The following is a 24300-nucleotide window of genomic DNA, read 5'->3' on the forward strand; positions in this document are numbered from 1 at the left end:
ATAGTCGTGCATATTAAAATTCGAATCCACGTCATCTTCGGCTAAAAATGGTACGACCGATTGAGGTTCAATATTCACATCTTCCGGGTCAACGAACGGATATATATCCTCAAAATCAAAAAATTTCACATTTCGAGACACTAAAAGTTCTTTTTATCAAGATCATACACCAATGAACCCTTCTTGCCAAATGGATAACCCATAAAGATACACTTACGACTCCTACTCTAAAATTTATCTTCCTTTGTTTTTTTTATTGTGAGCAAAACACAAACAACTGAATGTATATATAGCACCATAAGATGGCGGTGACCCAAATAAAATCTAAAAAGGGGTTTTATTATTAAACAAAGGTGAAGGAGTTCTATTAATTAAATGTGTGGAAGCAAGAACACAACCCCCCCCCCCCCCCCCCCAAAATAAATAGGCAATTGTGCTTGAAATCTTAAGGCTCGAGAAACAGTTAGAATATTTTTGTGTTTTCTCTCAACCCGCCCATTCTGTTGTGGAGTACCAACACAAGAGGTGAAAATTAAAATTCCAATAGCAGCAAAATAATCACGCAAACAATTGAATTCAGTGCCATTGTCATGTTGCACATTTTTAATTGTTTGAGAAAATTGACGTTCAACCATAGCAATGAAATTCATAAAAATTCGAAAAACTTCAGTTTTATCATCCAACAAATATACCCACACAACTCGAGAAAAATCATAAACTATGGTTAAAAGCGCCACAAGAAGAAGCATGTCTATAAGACCCCCACAAATCACAATGAATTTTCTAAAAAATACGGCTAGCTTTATTGTCACTAATTGGAAATTTATCTCTAGTATGCTTAGCTTGAAAACATACTTCACATGCTTTACTTAGACTTCCCTTAAGGTTAAGAACGGGAGGAAGTAACTTTACTACTTTTTCTGAGGGGTGCCCCATCCTTTTGTGCCATAACTCAAAAGACGACGTTGATCAATTCACCGAAACATGTTGCACCGAATCTGCTTCTCCGAAGTAGTAAAGTCCATCTCGTTTAAATCCTGTTCCAATCAGCTCCCCCGTTTGGTCCTGTATAGCACATGAAGAAGAATTAAATTTGACAACGCTCTGCAAATCATCTTTTAATTGGGAAACGGTTAGCAAGTTGCAACTAAATTGAGGAATATAAAGAACATTTTTTAGAACAATATTTTTTCAAAACCGGACCAATCCTTCTTGTATTGCATTCTTCGTTTTTCCATTGGGAAGTGAAATGGGATAATCATAAATATCTGAAATATCAAATAACCAAGTTTTATCAGATGTGACATGATGTGTTTGTTCCGGTTTCAACTATCGAAAAATTGGTATTAAACTTACCATTAAGGCGATGGTCCGGAACGGGGGTGCTGCCAAAGAGGCCTGCTATAGACTTCCACTGATCAGTTGTAAATATTTGTTGGGTCTGATCTATGGAAAGGGGAGCAGAAGGCCCAATGCCTTGTCCATTGCAACCTACCGCTATGCCTCCTGCCACTATGGGCCGCGTTGGTGCGGGTTGCCCACGACCTCCAAATCTCCTTCCACGTCCACGATACTTGCCACCTCGCCCACGTACGGGGCTGCCTCTGCTGGTCCGCTCAGTCCAAGATTCAGGGTAGCCCACAAGTTCATAACATGTGTTACTAGAATGACCATATTTATTGCAACTAGATCATGTATTTAAGGCCCAACATGAGGATAAGTCATGGCCTGCCTTTTGGCAATTTGTGCAAAAAGGAACCTGACTTTGCTAGATTTTTTTGCATCTCCATGCTAGCAGGTGCACGAACCGAAAACCCAACAACCTCGGGTTGGCCGTCTGGCGAGTTGGATTGGGCCTGCCGGACTCCTTCGTCTTGCGTGACCAATTAGTATGACCGATTAAGGGAGGGAAGAGGATCTTGAGACAAAATATTTGTACGTTGTTTAGCATAATACGGGGTATAAAGACCCATCAAAAATTCATGTAGTTTAGCCATTTCACGTCGTTTAACGTGTTTCTCTATAACAGAACAATTTAAACAACACGTACAAGTAATAATAGGTTCAAGATTACCTAAGTCTTCCCATAATGCATTGAGTTTACCAAAATATTGAGAGAACGACATAGATTTTGTTTGTTCACAACGAGCAATATATGACTTAATTTGTTGAATTCTAGGACCATTAACAACAGAAAATCTATGTTTAAGATGATCCCATAGACGTTTGGGATCTCTTTATTTGGTTATTTGTTATTTTACCTCAGGGTCGATGGTGTTGGTGATCCAAGAAACTAGCATGGGTTGATTGTGTTCCATTGTGATTGAGTGCACGACGGGGTGGGATCTTTGATGGTGCCATCCAAGAACTCGAATTTTCGTCGTGCTTCAAATGCGGTTTGAATATCGCAGGCCCATTCATCATTACTATTATTACGAAGTTTAGTTGGGGTGATAAAAATCACCTGGACGATATTGACTACCCAGATTAAATAGAGAATCTGGTTCGATTCTCTTAGATGGAGGAGGCGGAATGACATCATCGCCTGCCATTAAAATTTTTGGTTTATGTATTTATGGCTCTTGATACCATGAGAAATATGTGATTATGATTTGAAAGCTTGATGATATTGTATTACGTACATCAAATATATAGTACAAGGATTAAGCGAATCCTAATAGTCCTAGGATTATAAGCTAACGTAGGATACCAACTAGCATTGTAAATTGACTTAAATATAAACTCTGGTGATCAGAATTATATCCTAATTCTAATTCCCTTAACACATGTCTTGGTCTCTGTAGGGGAATTTTTTTGTATGCTTGAATTGCTCTTTCCTACAAGGGCGGTTTTTAGAAACCTTTGTATTTTTGGATCTTGAAGGAGTCGCAACCAATCATTGTTTAGGGTCTCGTTTGGAAAGACCGCAAATGACTATATTAGGATAAGGCTTTGAATATTCGTAACGGATGGGTGAGATCCGGGCACGGGAACGAGGTGCTTATTCCGCGAGCTTTAGAAATTATTCAAGTACGTGGCACAACATTTTCGAAAATACCCTAGTTTAGACTATGTGGGTTTGAATCTAGGACAAATAGACTTTCTACTTTGTATGGTGGTCACTTTGTTTTAAAGTTAATTTAAGGGAACCTAAGATCGGTTTGTCCAAGAAATTATCTTTGTTAAGCGTGATGTAACCTTGCATTTTTTCGTATTTAGCATGTGCGGTGATGAAAGCAATAAAGCAAATAAAGCAACATCACAATAGTAAATAAGTGCGGAATTAGTAAATACAAGACCCCCTAGAAATGGACTAGGGATTAAGTCCACATTTCCTAGAAGGACTAGGCACGTAAAATTTCATAATTGAAAGTGCGGAATTGAAATGCGTTATTGAAAGTGCGGAATTAAAAGGTGCGGAATTGAAAGGTGCGGAATTGAAATTGCGGAATTGAAATTGCGGAATTGAAAGGTGCATAATTGAAATTGCAATATTGAAATTTGAACTTGGGCACATGAGATCCGAACGCCAAACGGCTACTTAAAAATAAGTGCGCTCGACACGAATTCAAAGCCAAAAATCTCAACTTGGGAGAAGTTGTTCATCCCAAAGTATCCTAGATTTTGCATATAGAACTTGAACTTGAAAGTTTGAATCTTGAAATATTGAACTAGAAATATTGAACTTGAAATATTGAACTTGAACTTGAAGTATTGAAGTTAAGAGACTTGAATCTCAAAGATCGGGCCTTTTAATATTGAAAAGGTTAGATCTTGGATGTGCTCTTACTTTGAAAGGATCCTAGTTTAGGGAAGTAGTCATGAGCAACCCTAAACATTGTTGGATCTTGAAATTTGAAAACTTGAACTTGTATATTGAAAAATGGAGTCTTGAATCTCAAAAGACTAAACAATTAAAAGTTAGAAAGGCATCATCTTTGATTACTCCATATTTGAAAATGATTCTAGTTCAAAGAGGTGATTACAAGCAACTTTGAACATCCTTGAATCTTGAAAGTTTGCATTTTTGTATTTTGAAAAGATGTATGATTGTTGCAAGTGACATTTTTAAGAGTAAAAATGCCAACTTACTAATCATTTGGAAACATAAAATCAAAACAACATTGAATAGATTAAGGTTGGGATTCAGAATTACCTAGTTAAGTTTAGGCAAGCTTTCCGATTAGAACTCCCAATTGCTTAAAGTTTGAAGATTGTATGGTGTTTGTTGGAGGATTTTGAGGTGCAATTTTTGTATTACGACGTTATGTGTCCATTTTACCTCCCTAAACTGCTCAGAATTAGGGGTATTTATAGGGGGATTTGCTGCTAAACGCCAGCCATAGCCAGCGCATCACGCAGCTGGCAGCACTGGGCGTTGGTGACGTGGCGTGGATGCTGCCAAAACAAGGACGCTGGCTCCGTCCTTGCTTTGTCTTGTATTGGTGTACCTTCGTACTATTTGTACGAAGTTTGGCACGTAGTGTTTGCCTTGGGATTAAGACTTGATTTTGCGTCTAAAAACAAGCCGTTTCGGGTTTTTGAATTTCGGTTTTACGGGACGAGGCCCGGCTTGCTCGGTTTTGTGGGTAGGCGCCCAAATTTGACTTGCCTTATATTGTAACACCTCGTATTTTAAGCCTCTTTTATTAATCCGTAATTACGATTATTCACGTAATTACGTCCTAAATTTTTCCGATATTATTTTATTTATCCTATTATGTCTATATTTTTATTGTGACATAATACTAATTATTTGAGCCCAATTTCTTTTTATACTTGAATTTCTCTTTTAAGCCCATTTGTTATCCAAAAATCTGATTTATATTTCACTTTTATCCTAAGTTCATATATTACCATTTTTCCATTATTCAATTGAAAAATCAAAGACCCCATTTTGCTTCTTCTTCCTCCACCATACGTGTTAATGGGGGATATTGCCACCAAACTTTTGACTTCTCTTTGTCTCACAAATCAGTTTAAGTACATTGCAGCCCACAGTTTTCTTCCTTTTATGCGTGGCAAAACCTTGTCAATCTGAATTGACAATTGTCAAATTTCTTTCTCTTCTTCTATGACTCATCAATGTCAATAATTCCCATAAATAGCCATGTAATTTTCAGTTATCTTCAAGCTTACAAATCCAACTCAAATTTGAGTAATTAAATTAAAAACACCATTGTTAAAGCTTAAAGCTTTTTACTCCATTATTTTATGCTCCGACCATCGTGGTGCCACCACCTGTTTCCGGCGACTCCTTCCTTCGCCGCCTTGAACCAGTGACCAGAATCCCGACCCAGCGCCACCTAGCTTTTCCCTGTCGCCGAGTCCGTGCCATCGTGACCCTGTTGCTATGGTGTTGCCTTTGCTGTTGCGTGACTACTGCTATTCTTCTCTGATTTAATTCTCCTCCTTTGTTTTATTTATTACCTTGGATTCTAAAGTGGCGGGGCATGGGTTTTGTTTTAGTAAGGAAGCATTTGTGGGCTTGGTTCACAACACAAGGAAAGCACTGTAAGTATTATGATTCTTAGTAATAAGACATTTAATTGGAGATTCATAATTTCTTATTAGCAAATGATTAATAATTAATGGTTAATATTTAATATGATATTTGAGGTTGTTGGAGTTCAATTGAGGAAATTGATGGAGATGAACAAGGATTATGATACTTAAGAGTTAAGTTGAGTATTAAATTAAGCATACGGATTTCTGATGAGGTAATAATTATGTCCAGCGTTTATGTTTATATGCCCGTATATAAAAGTATTATATTATGTTATTGTAATGTTTATTTCCAGCATTTAAGTTTATATGACCGTATATGAAATGTGTGACTATTATGCGATTATATGTTTATTATGTGTTTTATGTGATAAACTATGATATATATTTATGATCATGATGTTAAAGACGTTGTTCGGAAATAATGATGATATTTATAAAGTTATTTTAAAGAAATACGATGTTGCTTTTGTCGGCATGGAAAAGTGAACTGAACTAGTAAATGGGCAAGTTACAGGTGGAGGCAAGTTAAAGTCAAAGTTAAAGTTAAAGGGAAACAGTTTCCCCCCTGAAAAGATGTAAGAAAAGTCCCGCCAAAGCCTGTACTTGCCAATGAGCTGTAAAGGAAATGATTCCTTGCCGACACAGTTTTCAAGATAACGAGATTAAGTTAGTTGTTTTCGAACAATAAATGCTAATGATTGATATGTGCCAAATGATTTTCAAAATAAAACCGTTTTGACGTGCTGGAGTAATATTACTGAGTTTTCCACTCATTTTTGGATTTTTCCTGTGTTTTTCCTGTTTTCTATTTTTATGATGATGTACATGTTCGATTAAGGAGCTCAAGCTGCTCATATGAGAGTTATTACTGGAGTTGGTATTTATTATGGAGATATCTAGATGAGAAGTTATTTATAATGGAAATCCTGTTATTGAGATTTAATTATGAGAATACTGTTTATATTTATTTTTGGGAAAATTTGTATTATTTAAGAAATGTTATTTGAGGATTATTTTATTTGTGGGCCCATAGCCACAGGTCCCAGGGTTAATTAAGCCTAATTGCGCTGGCAATGATCAGTTATGTACGGTTTATTACCGATAATTAAGGAGCCGAAAAGTCGGGGCGTTACAGTATGGTATCAGAGCGGAGCCCAGCCGGAAGTGCTCTGCACTGCCTGGGTATGATCTTGGGGATATGAGAAAATTTTTGAGGTTTTAACAACTATTTGGGTTGTTAGATGTTAAGGTATAAGAATAAGGAGTTTTAAAAGAAGTAAAAGAGTCTTGGGTTATTGAGAGAGTATGTCATATTATGAAATTATCTAGGTTTAGACTAAACTTAAGTTTTGAGATATCCAGTTTCGAGGACGAAACTTTTTCTAAGGGGGTAAGGATGTAACACCCCGTATTTTAAGCCTCTTTTATTAATCCGTAATTACGATTATTCACGTAATTACGTCCTAAATTTTTCCGATATTATTTTATTTATCCTATTATGTCTATATTTTTATTGTGACATAATACTAATTATTTGAGCCCAATTTCTTTTTATACTTGAATTTCTCTTTTAAGCCCATTTGTTATCCAAAAATCTGATTTATATTTCACTTTTATCCTAAGTTCACATATTACCATTTTGCCATTATTCAATTGAAAAATCAAAGACCCCATTTTGCTTCTTCTTCCTCCACCATACGTGTTAATGGGGGATTTTGCCACCAAACTTTTGACTTCTCTTTGTCTCACAAATCAGTTTAAGTACATTGCAGCCCACAGTTTTCTTCCTTTTATGCGTGGCAAAACCTTGTCAATCTGAATTGACAATTGTCAAATTTCTTCCTCTTCTTCTATGACTCATCAATGTCAATAATTCCCATAAATAGCCATGTAATTTTCAGTTATCTTCAAGCTTACAAATCCAACTCAAATTTGAGTAATTAAATTAAAAACACCATTGTTAAAGCTTAAAGCTTTTTACTCCATTATTTTATGCTCCGACCACCGTGGTGCCACCACCTGTTTCCTGCGACTCCTTCCTTCACCGCCTTGAACCAGTGACCAGAATCCCGACCCAGCGCCACCTAGCTTTTCCCTGTCGCCGAGTCCGTGCCGTCATGACCCTGTTGCTATGGTGTTGCCGTTGCTGTTGCGTGACTACTGCTATTCTTCTCTGATTTAATTCTCCTCCTTTGTTTTATTTAGGAAAATTTGGTAATATTAATCCAACCTTTGGCCGGTTTTCTTTTATTAATCCCACTTAAGACATATTTTTTAATAATCCCACCTTTACTACCCAACGACTTTTATTGGGCTTAAGTGACCGATAACTGGTGAAAAAATCATCGAGATGGTGATGAATTGATGATGATGACTGAATACATCTAGAGAGAGTACTTCCACGTAGGGATATATTACCGCCGACAATAGGTTTATGACATGTTGGGCCCAATAAAAGACGTTGGGTGGTAAAAGTGGGATTATTAAAAAATATGTCGTAGGTGGGTTTAATAAAAAAAAATCGGCAAAAGGTTGGATTAATATTACCAAATTTTCCTTTTATTTATTACCTTGGATTCTAAAGTGGTGGGCCATGGGTTTTGTTTTAGTAAGGAAGCATTTGTGGGCTTGGTTCACAACACAAGGAAAGCACCGTAAGTACTTCCTCCGTCTTTTAATACTCGCAACGTTTGGACTTTTGCCACTATTCATATAATCTACTTTGACTATTCGTAGTGTTTTTTGTATAAGATAAAACATAGTCATGTGGGATCTTGTTAGATTCGTCTCAATGTGTATTTTCAAAATATCAACTTTTTATAATTTTTGCATAAAGAGAATTTAAGATATAAATGATCAAAGTTGTGCATTGGCATGCGTGAAACTAACAAACGTTGCGAGTATTAAAAGACGGAGGAAGTATTATGATTCTTAGTAATAAGACATTTAATTGGAGATTCATAATTTCTTATTAGCAAATGATTAATAATTAATGGTTAATATTTAATATGATATTTGAGGTTGTTGGAGTTCAATTGAGGAAATTGATGGAGATGAACAAGGATTATGATACTCAAGAGTTGAGTTGAGTATTAAATTAAGCATACGGATTTCTGATGAGGTAATAATTATGTCCAGTGTTTATGTCTATATGCCCGTATATAAAAGTATTATATTATGTTATTGTAATGTTTATGTCCAGCATTTAAGTTTATATGCCCGTATATGAAATGTGTGACTATTATGCGATTATATGTTTATTATGTGTTTTATGTGATAAATGATGATATATATTTATGATCACGATGTTAAAGACGTTGTCCGGAAATAATGATGATATTTATAAAGTTATTTTAAAGAAATACGATGTTGCTTTTGTCGGCATGGAAAAGTGAACTAAACTAGTAAATGGGCAAGTTACAGGTGGAGGCAAGTTAAAGTCAAAGTTAAAGTTAAAGGGAAACAGTTTCCCCCCTGAAAAGATGTAAGAAAAGTCCCGCCAAAGCCTGTACTTGCCAATGAGCTGTAAAGGAAATGATTCCTTGCCGACACAGTTTTCAACATAACGAGATTAAGTTAGTTGTTTTCGAACAATAAATGCTAATGATTGATATGTGCCAAATGATTTTCAAAATAAAACCGTTTTGACGGGCTGGAGTAATATTACTGAGTTTTCCACTCATTTTTGGATTTTTCCTGTTTTCTATTTTTATGATGATGTACAGGTTCGATTAAGGAGCTCAAGCTGCTCAAATGAGTGTTATTACTGGAGTTGGTATTTATTATGGAGATATCGAGATGAGAAGTTATTTATAATGGAAATCCTGTTATTGAGATTTAATTATGAGAATACTGTTTATATTTATTTTTGGGGAAATTTGTATTATTTAAGAAATGTTATTTGAGGATTATTTTATTTGTGGGCCCATACCCACAGGTCCCAGGATTAATTAAGCCTAATTTTGCTGCCAATGATCAGTTAAGTACGGTTTATGACCGATAATTAAGGAGCCGAAAGTCGGGGCGTTACGTATATGATTTTGAGTGGAAAAGGCCTTGTAAAACCAATGGGATAGCCCATTGGGTGAGATTGTACTTGGATTTTGAAATTGGTTTTGGAATTTGTATTTTGTACCGAGGTCCGAAATTGGAACGACCTCGGGGATTGGATTTTGGCTCTTGGATTTTGGACATGCCTTTAGCAATTGGAATTTCCGCACGGAGTTGCTCCAACTACCTAACAAGGATAATGGTATCGTCATCATCCCAATGTGGAGACACAAATTAGGTGTCTACAGAAGCCGCCACTTTGACTAAGCGTTCGGTTAGGAAAGCGCAAGTCAAAGTTTTCGACTCGGGACGGAGAATGATCAAGATGTTCTGCAATCAAGACCATTCTTTGTACACCGCTACTTGCACAAAACAGGCGTTTGAAAAAAGGATAGAGTCTACCTCCGTTCGGCTGTGACGACTCCGGTTTGTACTTATACTGTTCATCCGTCTTTGGGGTTAGGACGGAGCTTGGCATCGAAAATTTTGAATTTTGAATTCTTGAATTTTGAATTTTGAACACCCGGAGTTAATCCGTTGGGGATGTGCTTCACTGGGGACAAGAGCTTTTTGCCGGCCCTTGAGATTTTGAAATTTCGGCTGACTTTCCTGGAGCTTGAGTCCGTTGGGAGTCGAACGCCTAAATTGTTGTAATTTTTGGACTTTGTATTCTTGAAATGTTCATCTGTTTGTACTTGGAGACACAAGTATATACCTGTATTTTCGGAAAGTAGCACGATTTGATGTTTGATGCCTGGTGCAGAAAACCGTAGCAGCAAAGGACGTACAATCAGCACGGGAGACCGCGCGCTGAAGATTCCTACGCATGCAGCAGGCATCGCTGGGCGCTGAGCTCGGCGCTCGACACGAGGCTGCGCTATATAAGCGCCCCTTGCTGTGCCATTTCAGGAGCAATCTTCATTCTCTTGCTTTCTTTTCTTCTTTCAAAGGTAGAATTGTCTTCCCTTGGTCTTGTTCTTGCCTTGTCCATGTAAGTATTTCATGTTTTGCTTATGAAATAATCTTAGGATTGCATGTAGTTTTGATTTTTTTGTACTTTGAAATGCTTGTTGATATGATGCTTGCATGATAGTAGGCTTCTGGAATCTTGTAGAAAATTGTTTGATAGCCACTCGAACTTGAACTGTTGGAACTTGTAGTCTTGAATTTTTGAATTTTTGAATTTTTTTTCTTGAACTTGTATCTGCTTCGGCATGGGTAGCCTAGGCGTTGATGTAGAACTTGTATACCTGCTTCAGCATGGGTAGCCTAGTGTGAGGGGGTCGAAAAAGCGCGAGGCTAATGCGTGACCTCGTCCCTCGTGGGTGTGACGATTCTTTTATTCAATCAAGTGTAATTGGATTTCCTGTGAGTATACACCCAATTGACTAGTAATATAGGAGTCGCCATTCAGTTTTTAACAACAATGAAAAAAACTGACAAAACCCGGTTATCGTGACATAAAGGGAGTGCAATTATGTTTGACCACGACGGCCGTAGGTTCCCTTGTGATCCCTGGTGTGGGGATCTCTCAACATACACCCGCAAGGTAGAGATTGAGGGTTCGGGGGACTGTAACTACCGAGAGGAGTACTTCGCTCGTCGATAACTCTAGAGGCAGGATATCCTTACTAGCTCAGCATAAATAATTGAAGGGACATGCGTTCACTATTAAACTAATCTGAGTTAATTTTAGCAATATGCAACATATAATACTAGATCGATCGTGATCATCTGATTTAGATAGTATTGAGGGACCTAGCATGATAATTCAATTTCCCAAAAATATTATATTTGTTAGGCGTGATAGAACAATCAGACTTAGTTAGTTTAACAGTTCATAAAAAGGGCGAGGAAAGCAATTAAATCATCGAGAAGGGGCACATTACGACGCACCCTTGAGAGGTGCGTCACGGTTCTCAGAAAACTAACCACTTTGACTTTGCTATTTCTCCTTTTTATTTAACGAATCTCAAATTATGGGACAGGATACGTTCTGTTCGATTTGTGGATCGATTGCGACAGAACGCGTGAACAATTTCGCAGCGTGAGGCTTAGGCTAAGGGTTGGAGTCAATACTCAGAATATGAATTGTGTGTGTTCCCTTCACGTCGAATTTGGGGCTGTATTTATAGGGAAGAGTTCGTGGAAAGATAGAATTGCGGAGTTCTAATCCACAAAGAATTAGGAAAAAACACGTACCCAGGTATTTTCAGCGCCCAGGCCTGGGCGCCGAAGATTTTGGCGCCCAGAGCCAGGCGTTGAAAATAGGGTCTGGGCTGTTTTCTTAGTCAGATTCGGATTCCTGAAATCCGTAGTGTTTTAGACTTAATCGAGTCTTTTAGTGCGTATCAATTTCATGACGGAATGCGTCTGGGCCCGTTACGAACTCTAGGCTCGTTAGGATTTTAATTAATACGTAACTCTTATTTCCGAATCATATTAGGAATAGGATTCTTGCAGTTTTCTAGCTCATTTAGGATTTATGTTGGAGTGCAACACCTAATTCTGACAGGTTTCTATCTTTTATGACTTGCCACTTTTAGAAGCTACCTTTTACGGCAGTTACTATTTTTAGCAGGTTTCCATAAATAGCAGGTTTCGGGTGAAATGAAAAGGGGAATTGAGATTCGTTATTTTATAGGAGATGCGTTGTCAAGTGGAGATTTGCGCTTTCATCATCGAACCTTTCCCTTTCGGGAATGGGGACAAAAGTAGGTGTCTACAGTTAGCCCCCACTTTGACCGAGTCTTGGAGTAAGACGATGGTCAAAGTACTAGACGGAGTGCGTCACACAAGCCATGGTGTATGTGACCTGTTTTGCGAGAGTCTCACGAGCCCCCGAGTGATAACATTTGACTTAAGGGTCATCACTTTGAAGTGTCGACATATCCCTCACGTGTCATTGGGATTTGTCAACTGATAGTATAAAAACTTCCTCACTTTGTCATTGGAAGCATCTAAAGGTGCGTAGAAACTCCCTCACTTTGTCATTGGCAGTAGCTACAGATGTTTTCGAAATCAAAGCTATAAAGTGTAATTGGGCCTGACCAAGCCCAATCACGAGGTAAAAATGTTTTTTAAAGATTCTCATTTTCAGGGCTAGCTAAACGAGAAAACCCCCTTGTTTTTTATGGGACGTAAAACGAAGGAAAATCCAGCACATCGCTCTTTTTTGGAAAAAACGGAAAACCAATCCTTTTAATTTTTGGAAAAGGAAAACCAGAAAAAGTTATCGCTGCAGCGACTAAGGACCTGCGCGGTTAGTGGCGCAGACCCCGCCGGCTAAAGATGGCGAGCCTGTCCGCTAAGGGTGGATACCCCGTCCGATAGAAGTGGACGAATCTACTTTGAATTTTGAAAATAAGGACCTACGCGGCTTGTGACGTAGACCCCGCCGGCTAAAGATGGCGAACCTGTCCGCTAAGGGTGGACACCCCGTCCGATAGAAGTGGACTAATCTATTTTGAAATTTGTTTGTGCTTTTTGAAAATAAGGACCTACGTGGTTTGCGCCGTAGACCCCGCCGGCTGAAGATGGCGAGCCTGTTTCATTTTGTTTTTGAAGACTTTATTTTTCAAAAACTGAGGACCTGCGCGGCTAGTGACGCAAACCCCGCTCGCTGAGGGTGGGCGAGCCCTGTCCGCTGAGGGTGGACGTCCCTGAATTCGTTTTTTTTTTTTTTTTTTTTTTTTTTTTTTTTTTTTATAATTTGGGAACTCGCGTGGTTCGTGACGCGATCTTGCCAACTGAAAACGGGCAAGTTCCTATTTCTTTGGTTCTTTGCGATTTCTTTTGAGAATTTCTTTTTATCTATTCTTGCAAGAGCGAATTCTTTCGAGGGATGCTCGAATTTAGTTGTAACCTGAACGTGGGATGACAACGTGTTTAGACGGACCTTTGTCTTGCGACCGTCCGCTTTCGTGATTTTGAGCTAGTCTTTACAGCTCGACTTGGTCTTCGACCAGAGGACCGTGCACAAGTGTCAATGACGACCTTTCGATGAGGTCGAACCTGTTTTTTTTTTTTGAGATATCCCAAACATGACATGGTGTATGGCGCAGTCCGGGAATGTGATTTTGATTGTGCGCTCCTTGTTGGAGTCTATTTTTCGCGAGCCCCCAAGCACTGGGGCTCGTCGATCGTTTTTCGCATCTTGTAATCTTGTTTGGGGTCATGCTCGTATGTGCGAGCGACCTTTTATGGTAGTGTGCTACTTTAGCGAAGCCGTGGAGTGCGACTTTAGTTTTCAGGCGACATCCGGTTTTAGCTTGGCCCGGATTAATCCTTTGACAGACAAACATTTTTTATTTGGAAAACCAACGACTTAACGATACACATTTTTGGTGTTTCGAAGAATGACCATGATATTTAACTTGTTTTTTGAAAAGTGTACATAAGCATTTTTTGAGACGAGTCTAAGTTTCGACCAAGTTTTAATGTTTATTTTTTTTATTTGGGAGCTAAAGGTGCTTTGGGCTTGATCCTACTTGCAATAGGGCCTCGTGTTTAGCAACACGGTCTTAAGTCCTTTCCTGTTCCGCGTTTTGTGAAATCTGGGCCTTGGGCTGCATTTCCAGCGCCCAAGGCCAGGCGTTAAACATTTCGGCGCCCAGCTGTGGGCGCTGAAAGTCTTTTCCTGGTGATATTTGACTTTCGGATTTCCTAACACGTTTCCGAATGGGATCAGGATGTCACTGGGTGCGTCCAGCTATATATAGGGGCTAGATACGTCCCTATTTTCCACCACTCTCAAATTCTTTCTCTCTTTTTTGCTGTGTTTTAATTACTCATTGCTTTTGCCATGTCGATCCCTACTTTCTCACTCCAACGGACTGTTAGGCGTTGGCTACGGGCCCTTACTCCCACAGAAAAGGCTTTGTTAAAAGAATACCACTTAGAGGCACTTTTAGGCTTACAACAAATTAATATTGATTATAACTTACTGCATACTGCCCTAAGCTTTTGGGACTCCGATCATCATGTTTTTGCCTTTCGGGGCAACGAAATATGTCCTTTGCCTGATGAATTTGCTGCGATCCTTGGTTATCCTACTAATGCTACTCCTGTTACTCCTGGCACTATTGAAGAGGGTAAAACAACCATAAGGGCTTTCCTAGGACTAGATGATAACATGTTTGCTTAAATTGTTGTAGATGACAAGGTTAACTTGGCAAAACTTATAAAACATCATTTTAGGCCTAGTAAGAATATGACCGAACAAAAATTGAATATTCGAGCCCTTGTATTTTGCTTGTTGAATCACTATTTGCTGTCGAATAACAATGGTGAGTTCGGTGACATAAGGTTGATCCCCTTGATTAGCCAGATGGAAAGTTGCTATTCTATCATGCCGTTGGTTGTTGCCGAGACTTTGCTGAGTGCGGATGAGCTGAAGAAGGATGCCAAATCTGAACATTTTAAGGGAAGCCCCCTATTACTGCAGGTAATCGATTTTTTTCTTGCGCACGTATACACGTTTTTGTTTGCGTACACATTTCTTATTCGTTCTGCCTTGGGGCTGAGTTTTAGCACCCAGGGCTGGGCGCTGGAATTTTCGGCGCCTGGTCCTGGGCGTTGAAACTGCGCCCCAGGAACCGTTTTCTTTTATTATTATTTTTTTGATCGTACCCGTTTTTGCAGATTTGGCTCGCGGAACGGCTTAGACTTTTGGAAACTCCTGCTGATCCTAAACATTATCGCCCCATAGCCTTGGGTAACCGAAAATACTTGCACCAAGGCCAGGACGAGGCCGAATGGACCTCCTTTTTTACTTATGGCATTTATTCTATTAAGTGGGTGGTACCATGGTGGGGTTTGACTACTATGACAGGGGGTTCTGATGTATCGGTTTATGTTTCCTTGTTGGGGCTATCTCGTCCCATTTATATTTTCCCTTACCGAGTCATGCGTCAATATGGTTTAAGGCAGACTATCCCCTTTTCTGATACGGTACCACCTAAGGTAGCGGCCTTTTCACAAACACGGGTCCTAGCGTGGGCTAAGTATTATGATGGTCTCCCGCGTTGGGCCGTAGCTACAAATGGCTTTGTGGGTCTTTCTGAAAACTATAAGTTGTGGATGAGCTCCGATGATAAAGATGTGAGGACCGAGGCTCGTAATGGGGAGCCGGCTGAGCTTTTGATACCTCGTATTCGTGTTAAGTATGAGGGTCCTGATTCTGCCAAATCTCGTACCTATAGTATTAAGACTGTGAAAGCTCGTCCTGATCAAAAGCGAAAGGAAGTTCCTCCCCGTTCCTGTTTCAGGCCTAAAAAGATGCCTAACACGAAGGGGCCTGCCGTTGTTAAAAGAAATGCAAGCTCTCGCGGAGATCGTCGCCGGAACAATGTATGGGTTAGGAAGGCTCAGCCGCCTGTAGAAACAGTGGCTAGTCTAGTTGATGATAATAATCATTCTCCCACCATTGTCTGTGCCCTTGAGGCTGAGCGGGCTATAACTGAGAATGTTTCTGCAGCCTTGGCATCTTTGGAAGTTAGTGTCCAGGAGCCGGTTCTTATGGAGATTGATATTGGGGCAGCGCAGAAGACTGTGGGGGTGGATCCTGCGAACATTGCCCTCTACAAAACTTTATTTGATGATCCAGAAGAACTAGAGTAGTGTAGTTCTTGCTAGGGTGTAGGCGCCCTCTATTTATTTCAGTTGTGTTTGTTTTTATTCTTAGCACTTTGTTTTCCTTCTTATTATTTTTTCAATAAAGGCGTATTTTTATTTTTTATTTTTATTTATTTTTGTTTCTCCTCTTTTTTATGTTTTTATATGTCTAACACTTTTTGCACAAAGAATATTTGTTTTTTTTTTATTGGACCGAATCCTTGGTAAGGATTGGCTACGTATCTTGTCAGAATCAGGTCGCGCGTAGTTCTAGCTTTAGAATAAGTTCTATTATGCCAGATTTCGGTAGATATGCCCTGAGGTGGTAGCATATTACTTAACCGGTCAAATGAGTGAAGTATTATAATTATTTTCGTCTGCCGCTTTTTTTTTGCCGTAAGTCGCGTAAAAAATGAAATTCGGCTAATTTGTATGGCTATATTTTGGTAAGCCTATTTGGATACGTACTGTACCCCCCAAGTGTTCGTTATTTTTCCGTTGTGTGCGGATAAAATGACGAGCACTTGAGAAAAGAAATTTTTTGGCAGGCAGAGAGTTTCAACGCCCAGGCTGGGGAGTCAGAAATTTCGGCGCCCAGCCCTGGGCGCTAAAAATGACTTGGGCGGTCAATTTTGGACGCTTTGCTTCACATGTTCTTGCATTTATTTCCTTTTTTGTGCCTTGATATTTTGCTCGTATTTAAAGTCAATTTTGAGGCTATTTTGGAGGCTTTTTTGATTGTTAGCGTGAAATGCGTTTTTGTCCGGATTAATTTTTTCTATTCGTGACTCGAAACAATTTTTAAAATGGGGTTAGGGTGCGGAAGTTATGAAGATCTTTGTGTAGGCTTTTGAGGTGGGTTGAAATGCGTGTTGTTAGTGAAGGGTATGATGGAATTATGTTTTATGAATCTGTTTTTTGGTAACATTTGCATTGTTTTGGATTTTGATTTCCTTTGATTTCTTTGGGTTGCATGGATTGACTCTTATGATGACACTGGTTGGCTTTTTAGGTTTTGGGGATATGAATGGGATAGTGTGGTTTATTTTGTGGGTCTTCGGGAACTGGTTCCCATGGCACTATTTCAAGACCAAACGGGCCTCGTTTGTTGGGCCTAGAGTGGGCTGCCTCTTTATTTTAGTATTTTGCAAGTACATTTGGTGCTTATTTAATGTTAGAATAAAATTTTTAGGAGAAATATTACGCCTTTATTGATTCGGAAAGTAAGGAAAACACACTGAAATAAAACTGACCTATATTCTTGAAGGAAATAATGCCCTTGGTCCAAGTATGCATTCTATGTTAAGTCTAATAAATGCGGTTCAGTATTAATTAACAAGTTAATAATTCAGTGAGATCAAGTGAGCTGAATGCCTAGCTAGAGGCCGCTTCAGTTCAAGTGGAATTAATGATATTAATCCACAGCTTACTCTTGACTGAACCCGTAGGGTCACACAAATAGTACGTAAACGGATCAAGTATTTAATGGCATTAAATACTCTATCTATGGATATTCGGAATCGACGGATCTTGGTTTCAGTGGGAGCTGAGATCGTCACAGGCAAGAAATGAATACTCCGGAAACGATGATATTACCGGAAACGGAAATATGGATCGTATCGGAAATATAAATATTATCCAAGTCGTAGATGTTGCCGGAAACGGAAACATGGTACGTATCGGAAAATATTATCGGAAATGGAAATATTACCAGAATCGGAAATATTGCCGGAAACGGAAATATTGTCAGAATCGGAAATATTACCGGAATCGGAAAATAATTCCGGAAACGGAAATATTAAATATTTGTTCGAAACGGAAATTAATTCCGGAATCGGAAATGTTAAATATTGTTCGTATCGGAAATGAATTCCGGAATCGGAAATTTAATCGGAAGCGTATCGTACGAAAAAGCATCGGACGAGGCCTGCCGGACGAGGGCCCAGCACGAAGCCAGGCCATCGCCCAGCAAGCCAAGCGCGCCACACAAACAGCCACGCCAGGCCCAGCGCAAGGCCAGGCCCAGCAGGCCGTGGCAGCGCGCACAGCGCGCGCAGCGCGCGCGGGTGCTTGCGTGGGCTTGTGGCTCGCGCAGGCCTCGCTGCGTGGGCTGCTGCTCGCACGCACGCATGGGCGGCCCATCGTGGCTGCCGTGTGTGTGTGCGTAAGTGTTTGTGTTCGTGCACGTTTCCTAAAACGTGCAGAGTTCGGTTAATGATTAAATTCCTAATTCTATTTGATAAATTAATTAAATTAGAGTTCTTGTAGGATTCTAGGTTTAATTAATTTGTATCTGAATAGGATTCCAATTCCCTTTCCATAACCCTATAAATATGTGGCCTGGGTTCACAATTTATAACGAGTTTCAAAGTATTCAAAGTGAGTTTTTGAGAGAAAAATTCAATCACACATCTTGCTCAAAAGTGCCGAAAATTCTAGTACCTTAAGGGCGATTCTAGTTGGTCAATCTTAAGGCGGATCCGGACGTGCTGTGGACTATCTACGGAGGGACGACACTTGGAGTCCTAAAGACTTGTTCTTGTTCGGTTCGGGCGCAGCTAGGGAGGGCACGCATCAAAGAGTATGCATCTAAATTATGCTATATGATTATGTGTAAATAATATGTAATCCTGGGTTAATGGTTGTTTCCGCATGATTTATGTAATATCATATGTATCATAACCTAACAGTGGTATCACGAGCCCCTTATTATTTTCATAATTTAATTGCATGAACATGGTTAAATATTACAAATTTGCAAGAATTAAAAGGGGTGATTAATTTTCGTAATTGTTAATTAATTGCAAATTGCGTTTATTTAATTATACGTACGCAGTTTTTCGGCAGTTTCTTCGTTACTCATCCAAGTCGAGTGATTTTTGTGTCAATTCCGCATGTAAAAGGCATTCTAAAATTTTGACAAAAATAATATTTTTCTGCCGAACCCAGAATTCTCAAATTCGAAGCCTAACTATGACTTTTCGAAGGTTTTAGTTTTTCGAATGCAAAATTTCGTAAATTTAAGATGTTAAATTAAATATTTGCGATTCTTGTTGATAAATCTTGAATTTTTGATTGACCTACTGTATATGTTTAACAAGTTTGAATGCCTAGCCTTGTTAATTATGCAATCTAATTTGTAATTATGATTAATTTGTTGAAAATTAGAATAATTTAGAATTAATTTGATTTTCATAATTAATTATAATTTAATTAGAAACCTATGATTAAAAACCACCATAAAAATTGTAAATTTATGATAAATTTTAAATTTTTATGACCTAGACTTGAATCCATAACAATCGGAAATCAATTGGATAATAAATTTTTGATTTTTCGCCCTAAAATTATGAAATTAATAATATTTATTAATTTGTCATTAATTTTATAAATTTTAAATTTTTTATGCGATTCGTTCATATAACTTGCACGCACAAAGCAATGGACGCTTCGTGTTACCCTTAAGGGGTGTTGTATAATGCGGGCATGCGACGACGAGCAAGGGAGCTCGTCGCCCGTGCGGCACGAATGCAATGAGCAAGGGCGTAGTGCACGAGCACAAGGCAGCAGCCCTGCCTTGTGTCGTGGGCCACGAGAAATGGACGAATGGGCATGGGCGAAGGGCGAGCCAAGGCAGTCGCGTGTGGGCAGCAAGCGAGCTGCGTCACAACGCGCACTGCCTCGCGCAAGAGCGCGCAGCCTCGCGCGCAGCGAGCGCAAGCTCGCGTGCCACGAGCGCTACGCCCAGCGTGGCTCGCGCGCCCAGCGAGCGATGTCGCGCGCCCAGCGAGCGATGGCTCGCGCGCACAGCGAGCGATGGCTCGCGCGCACAGCGAGCGATGTCGCGCGCCCAGCGAACGATGTCGCGCGCCCAGCGAGCGATGTCGCGCGCCCAGCGAGCGATGGCTCGCGCGCACAGCGAGCGCTGGCGAGCGCGCACTGCGAGCGATGGCTCGCGTGCGACGAGCGCTGGCGCGCGCGCAGCGAGCACCACAGAGTGCGATGGCTTGCGATTGGTAGAGCAGCAGCTATGCGACGAGCGCATGGGCTGCGCGCACATGGCCAGCGAAGGCTGTGTGCGTGCGGCCCATGGGCGTGCAATGCGTAGGGTGTTTGCGTTACGATTAGATCGTTTTGAATGTTTAATTTGAAAATTTCAGTTCGCGTAATTTTAATTAATTTTAAAATTAATAATTTAAATTATTTTCTTGGATTTTAATTTTGAATATTGTAATTATAATAAATGTTATTTATTCTAATTATTTTACTAAAATTAAAATCATGAATTAATTTAAATAACGACTGAAATTAAATTAAATTTTTTGGATTCAATTATAAATTTATATGAGCTTTAAATTTTAATTAAAATTGTATGTTTCCGGTTAGACTAGAAATACATTTTTATGTTTAAAATTAGTAAAGCATATGAATTTATTGGTTTAAGTGGGAGCGCTTTTTAGTCATAAACTCTTGATTAGGTCTACAAATCCTTAAGGTTAAAACAACTTGATTAGAATTAATAAGGACTGAATAATTGGTAGATTATTGGTGCCCTTGATTAATTGCTGCAAATATTTACGTGATGCATAATGTGTTTTACTAACCAGCTAAGTGGGCCATTCATGATAATGAATTGGTGAATGGTATATATTGTATATGTACTGTTTTGCAGGTTATGAAGTGACTAGTATGGCCCAAATAGGATAGAAAATATGGTCTGCGTACCATTAATTTGAATGTAATTGGTCTAAAGCACCAAAGTTGTTTTTCAATTCAAATATGGTCTGCGTACCATCAAATAGTTGTAAATAGTTATAGCTTATCCTATTTGAAGAAAATGGTGCCTCCCACGGAGATTTTCGAGACGGACTTTGAAGTTAAAGTTTCAAGATGAAGTCGGGCCATACTAGATCACATTTATCTTATGCATGCTTTAAGTTATTTATTACTTTAAATATGTCTTAATTATGCATGAGATTGTGGCTTGATTATGTTGCATGATTAAGGATTTTAGTTCACTTAAAATCTAACCAACATAGTAAGAGCCTTAAGTTCCAAACTTAAAAAAATTGAGTTATAAGGTGCCATGCCAAAATATACACTTGCTTGGATATCCTTTACATCAATCTAGTAATAGTTTTCGCTCAGCGAGGTGTTACTTATTGGTCCTAAAGGGGCAAGGTACACAAATAATTGTGAGTACATGTTAGTTTTGGTGAAACTCAACGATATAAGTAAGGAGTCCTTTTATGTCGTGGCAAAATCGATAGGTTTACCTAATAAGTTCTTAGACGTACCTATCAACCAAGAATAGTTTCTAGACTATTAGCAAAAGGCTTTTGCTTACCTAAAATGTTTTAGAATTGAGTCGACAAACTGTGCTTAATTCTTCAATGGTTTTAGGGTCTTGGAATCATTTTATTCACACCTGCTGGAACAATAAAATCGAATAAAATGCTAATAACTTGTTTGAATTGCATGGTTGCTTTAATTTCAAGTTATTATTCATGATAAATGTTTAGACTTTGCATGCTTCAATGTATGTTTTAATTATTGTTTATAATTAAATATCTTGCACTGCAATAAATCCTTTTAGAAAGGTAACAGTAAATTTCCTCGATTGGTAGTGAATCCAAGAACGATTCACGGAAAAGAGAGAAAGTGAGCAATTTAAAATGTACGTTTCTTATATCGACTTTTATGGTTGTTTTCGAATATCAAAATCGAATGGCAAACCAATTGGTGCTTGTGAATTCAAAATACACTGTAGTTTTGAGATCATAAAGCATTGAGCTTAAACTCTCAGCTTTACCAATGGTTAACAACCTAATATCTTTGTCCATTTAATTCTCGAATGAGTCTAGTCCCTAGACATTCGAATAGATCGATGCTTAGAGAACTTTAGAAGCTTCTGGTAAGATCATCTAGTTGAAACTTAATATTCAACATAAATTAAATGTAAAGAACCTTGTTGGTGACATTGGACATGTCTAACAAAGTATAAAAGTCAACACTAAAGAATTCAATTCTTAAGACTATAAGAAAGGGTACAAGAAATAGGAAAACGAGGAACAAATGAAAGGAATTTACGATTCCGTTTCTACCTATAAGTTTATGTTTAAAGAGAAGTGACCTAGCAATCAAACTTCCTTGGTATCATATACCGCTTGAGGTTCTTACTTCGGTAATAACTCAAACAATGGAAGCTAGGATACACTAATGACCTACAAGTGGGAAATGAAGCATGGCAATGCTACATTAGTTGTAGGGTCATCTAGTTTGTTTTAAGTCCTTTCAAAGGCTGGAACTTAATGGCTATTTTGTTCCATAATCAGCATACCTAAATTTCTGTTTTCAAACACAGAAAGACTCCCATTCAAGAAAAACAAAAACAATGTTTGTTTGTTTATTTGAATGAAATGGTCAATTACAGGTTGAGTCAATATGCTTGATTAAAACAAACAACTCTTTAAAGAAATTTACTAAGTTCAAATCAACCCCTTGATTTGAGTTCCACTAATCTTTGGCATTGTTGCTTAGACCATATCAACAAGTTAACATTCAAAAGCTCTATTTTAATGGACTTTTGAAAGTTAGTTGATTTCTAGATCAACTTAAGACAAGCTAGTCTTACTTGTTGAAAGTAACAAAAGAATATGAACTGTTGTTAGAACGCCTAGACGATAGAGTTCAAAGCTAAAGAAAGGTTTTATGACTTTATTATTTCACATGAATTTGAGTGAATATAGGTTTATTTACTCAAATGTGATATAAGTTGAATCTGTTTGGCTGGTTCAAAGATTCAAAAGTATAAAATCCACTTGGCAAGAAATCATAAAGATCTAGGTTAGATCATGTTGATGATTACTTGAGACCAAATATGATCATCAATGATTGTGTGGTGTAATTTCACAATCTAGGTCCATAAGATATGGCATATCTTAGTTGGAATAATCGAAGTCAATTAGTACTTGATTCGATTAATGATGAATCATAAAGACTTTTCCTATAATTTCTAAAACAAAATGCTCAACTACCACCAAACTAAACCAAATTCGTCAAAGCTATTGAAAAGTAATTTCAGAATATCTTTTCATAATATATCTAAAGAGTTCCTAAACTCAGTGGGAGCTTAGTGTTTGTTATTCAACAAACTAAGGCCCAAGTATAGATATATGTTTCATTGTGATTTATTCAAATGAGACACAAGGGTATTATTTCTACCACGAATTTTTGAGACATAATGTTTGTTTGCTCGAAATGATGTCCTTTTGGAGATTCGTTTCCAAAATGACAAGTGGGAGAAAATAGACCTCGAAAGTCTTCGAGGCGAACAACAAACATAAACGGACATTCCGGAGGCTTTTCGAAGTGCTTCAGAAAATCCGAACTTATCCTTTAAAGACTTTAGAAGTGGGTTTAAAGAATAGACATCTCTTAGAAGACTTTACAAGTGCTTCAAGGAGAACAGAATATTCAAAGGACTTTCAAGTGGCTATTGATATTCTATTGTTTGATGATCTATACCCAAGTAGGCATAGAATTCAAGTCACTGAAACTATGAGATTCTTCTATTAGATAGTGAAGAAACATAGAGATCAGGTCAATGAAACTATGAGATTCTTCTATTAAATAGTGAAGAAACCTACAACTTGCAGTCAAACTATTATCATGTAGATTAATGAGTTTGTGACTTGTAAGAAAGCTATGACGAAACCCAGATTCCCTAAAATGGTTAGAGGCCATATATAGACTCAAATGTTTTAAATGGTTAGAGGCCATAAAACATACTCAATGTTTTGATGACAAAATTGAAATTTTGTTGATTTGCAAGAATAGTTTCACACCTATTGGTTGCAAGTTTGTTTTAAGGATAAAAACCATCAAACATGGAATTGTGTTCACACACAAAGCTAGATTAGTTGCTAAAGGTTAAAAGCAAATTCATGGCATGGATTGTGTTGAAACCTCATGCAAAATCGTAATGCTTAAGTCTATAATTCAAGCAATGATTGCATATTGGTACATATGGCAATTGGATGACAAAACGTATTCCTCAATCAAATGTTGGAATATAATATGTACATGGTATGTCATAGAATTTGTGGATCCAAATAAATTCTTGAA

General features: G+C 38.4%; 1 protein-coding gene across 8 annotated transcripts; it reads left to right on the forward strand.

Moving 5' to 3' along the window:
* Window positions 1-4635: 4635 nt before the first annotated feature.
* LOC110785098 (uncharacterized) lies at window positions 4636-16297 on the forward strand. 8 transcript variants are annotated; one of them, XM_056828475.1, is made up of 5 exons: window positions 4636-5514; window positions 5620-5720; window positions 10322-10508; window positions 14884-15004; window positions 15202-16297. In XM_056828475.1, exons 4-5 carry the CDS (start codon window positions 14888-14890, stop codon window positions 16177-16179), a joined length of 1095 nt encoding a protein of 364 aa, XP_056684453.1. In that variant the 5' UTR covers window positions 4636-5514; window positions 5620-5720; window positions 10322-10508; window positions 14884-14887; the 3' UTR covers window positions 16180-16297. The 8 variants fall into 8 exon arrangements, 4 of the variants coding, with proteins under 4 accessions (XP_056684453.1, XP_056684452.1, XP_056684454.1 ...); XM_056828474.1 differs by having other exon boundaries at window positions 14888-15004; XM_056828476.1 differs by lacking the exons at window positions 4636-5514; window positions 5620-5720 and adding exons at window positions 8068-8162; window positions 8529-8629 and having other exon boundaries at window positions 14888-15004.
* Window positions 16298-24300: the final 8003 nt, after the last annotated feature.

Source organism: Spinacia oleracea, chromosome 5 (genome assembly GCF_020520425.1).
Source record: "Spinacia oleracea cultivar Varoflay chromosome 5, BTI_SOV_V1, whole genome shotgun sequence".
Lineage (NCBI taxonomy): Eukaryota > Viridiplantae > Streptophyta > Magnoliopsida > Caryophyllales > Amaranthaceae > Spinacia > Spinacia oleracea.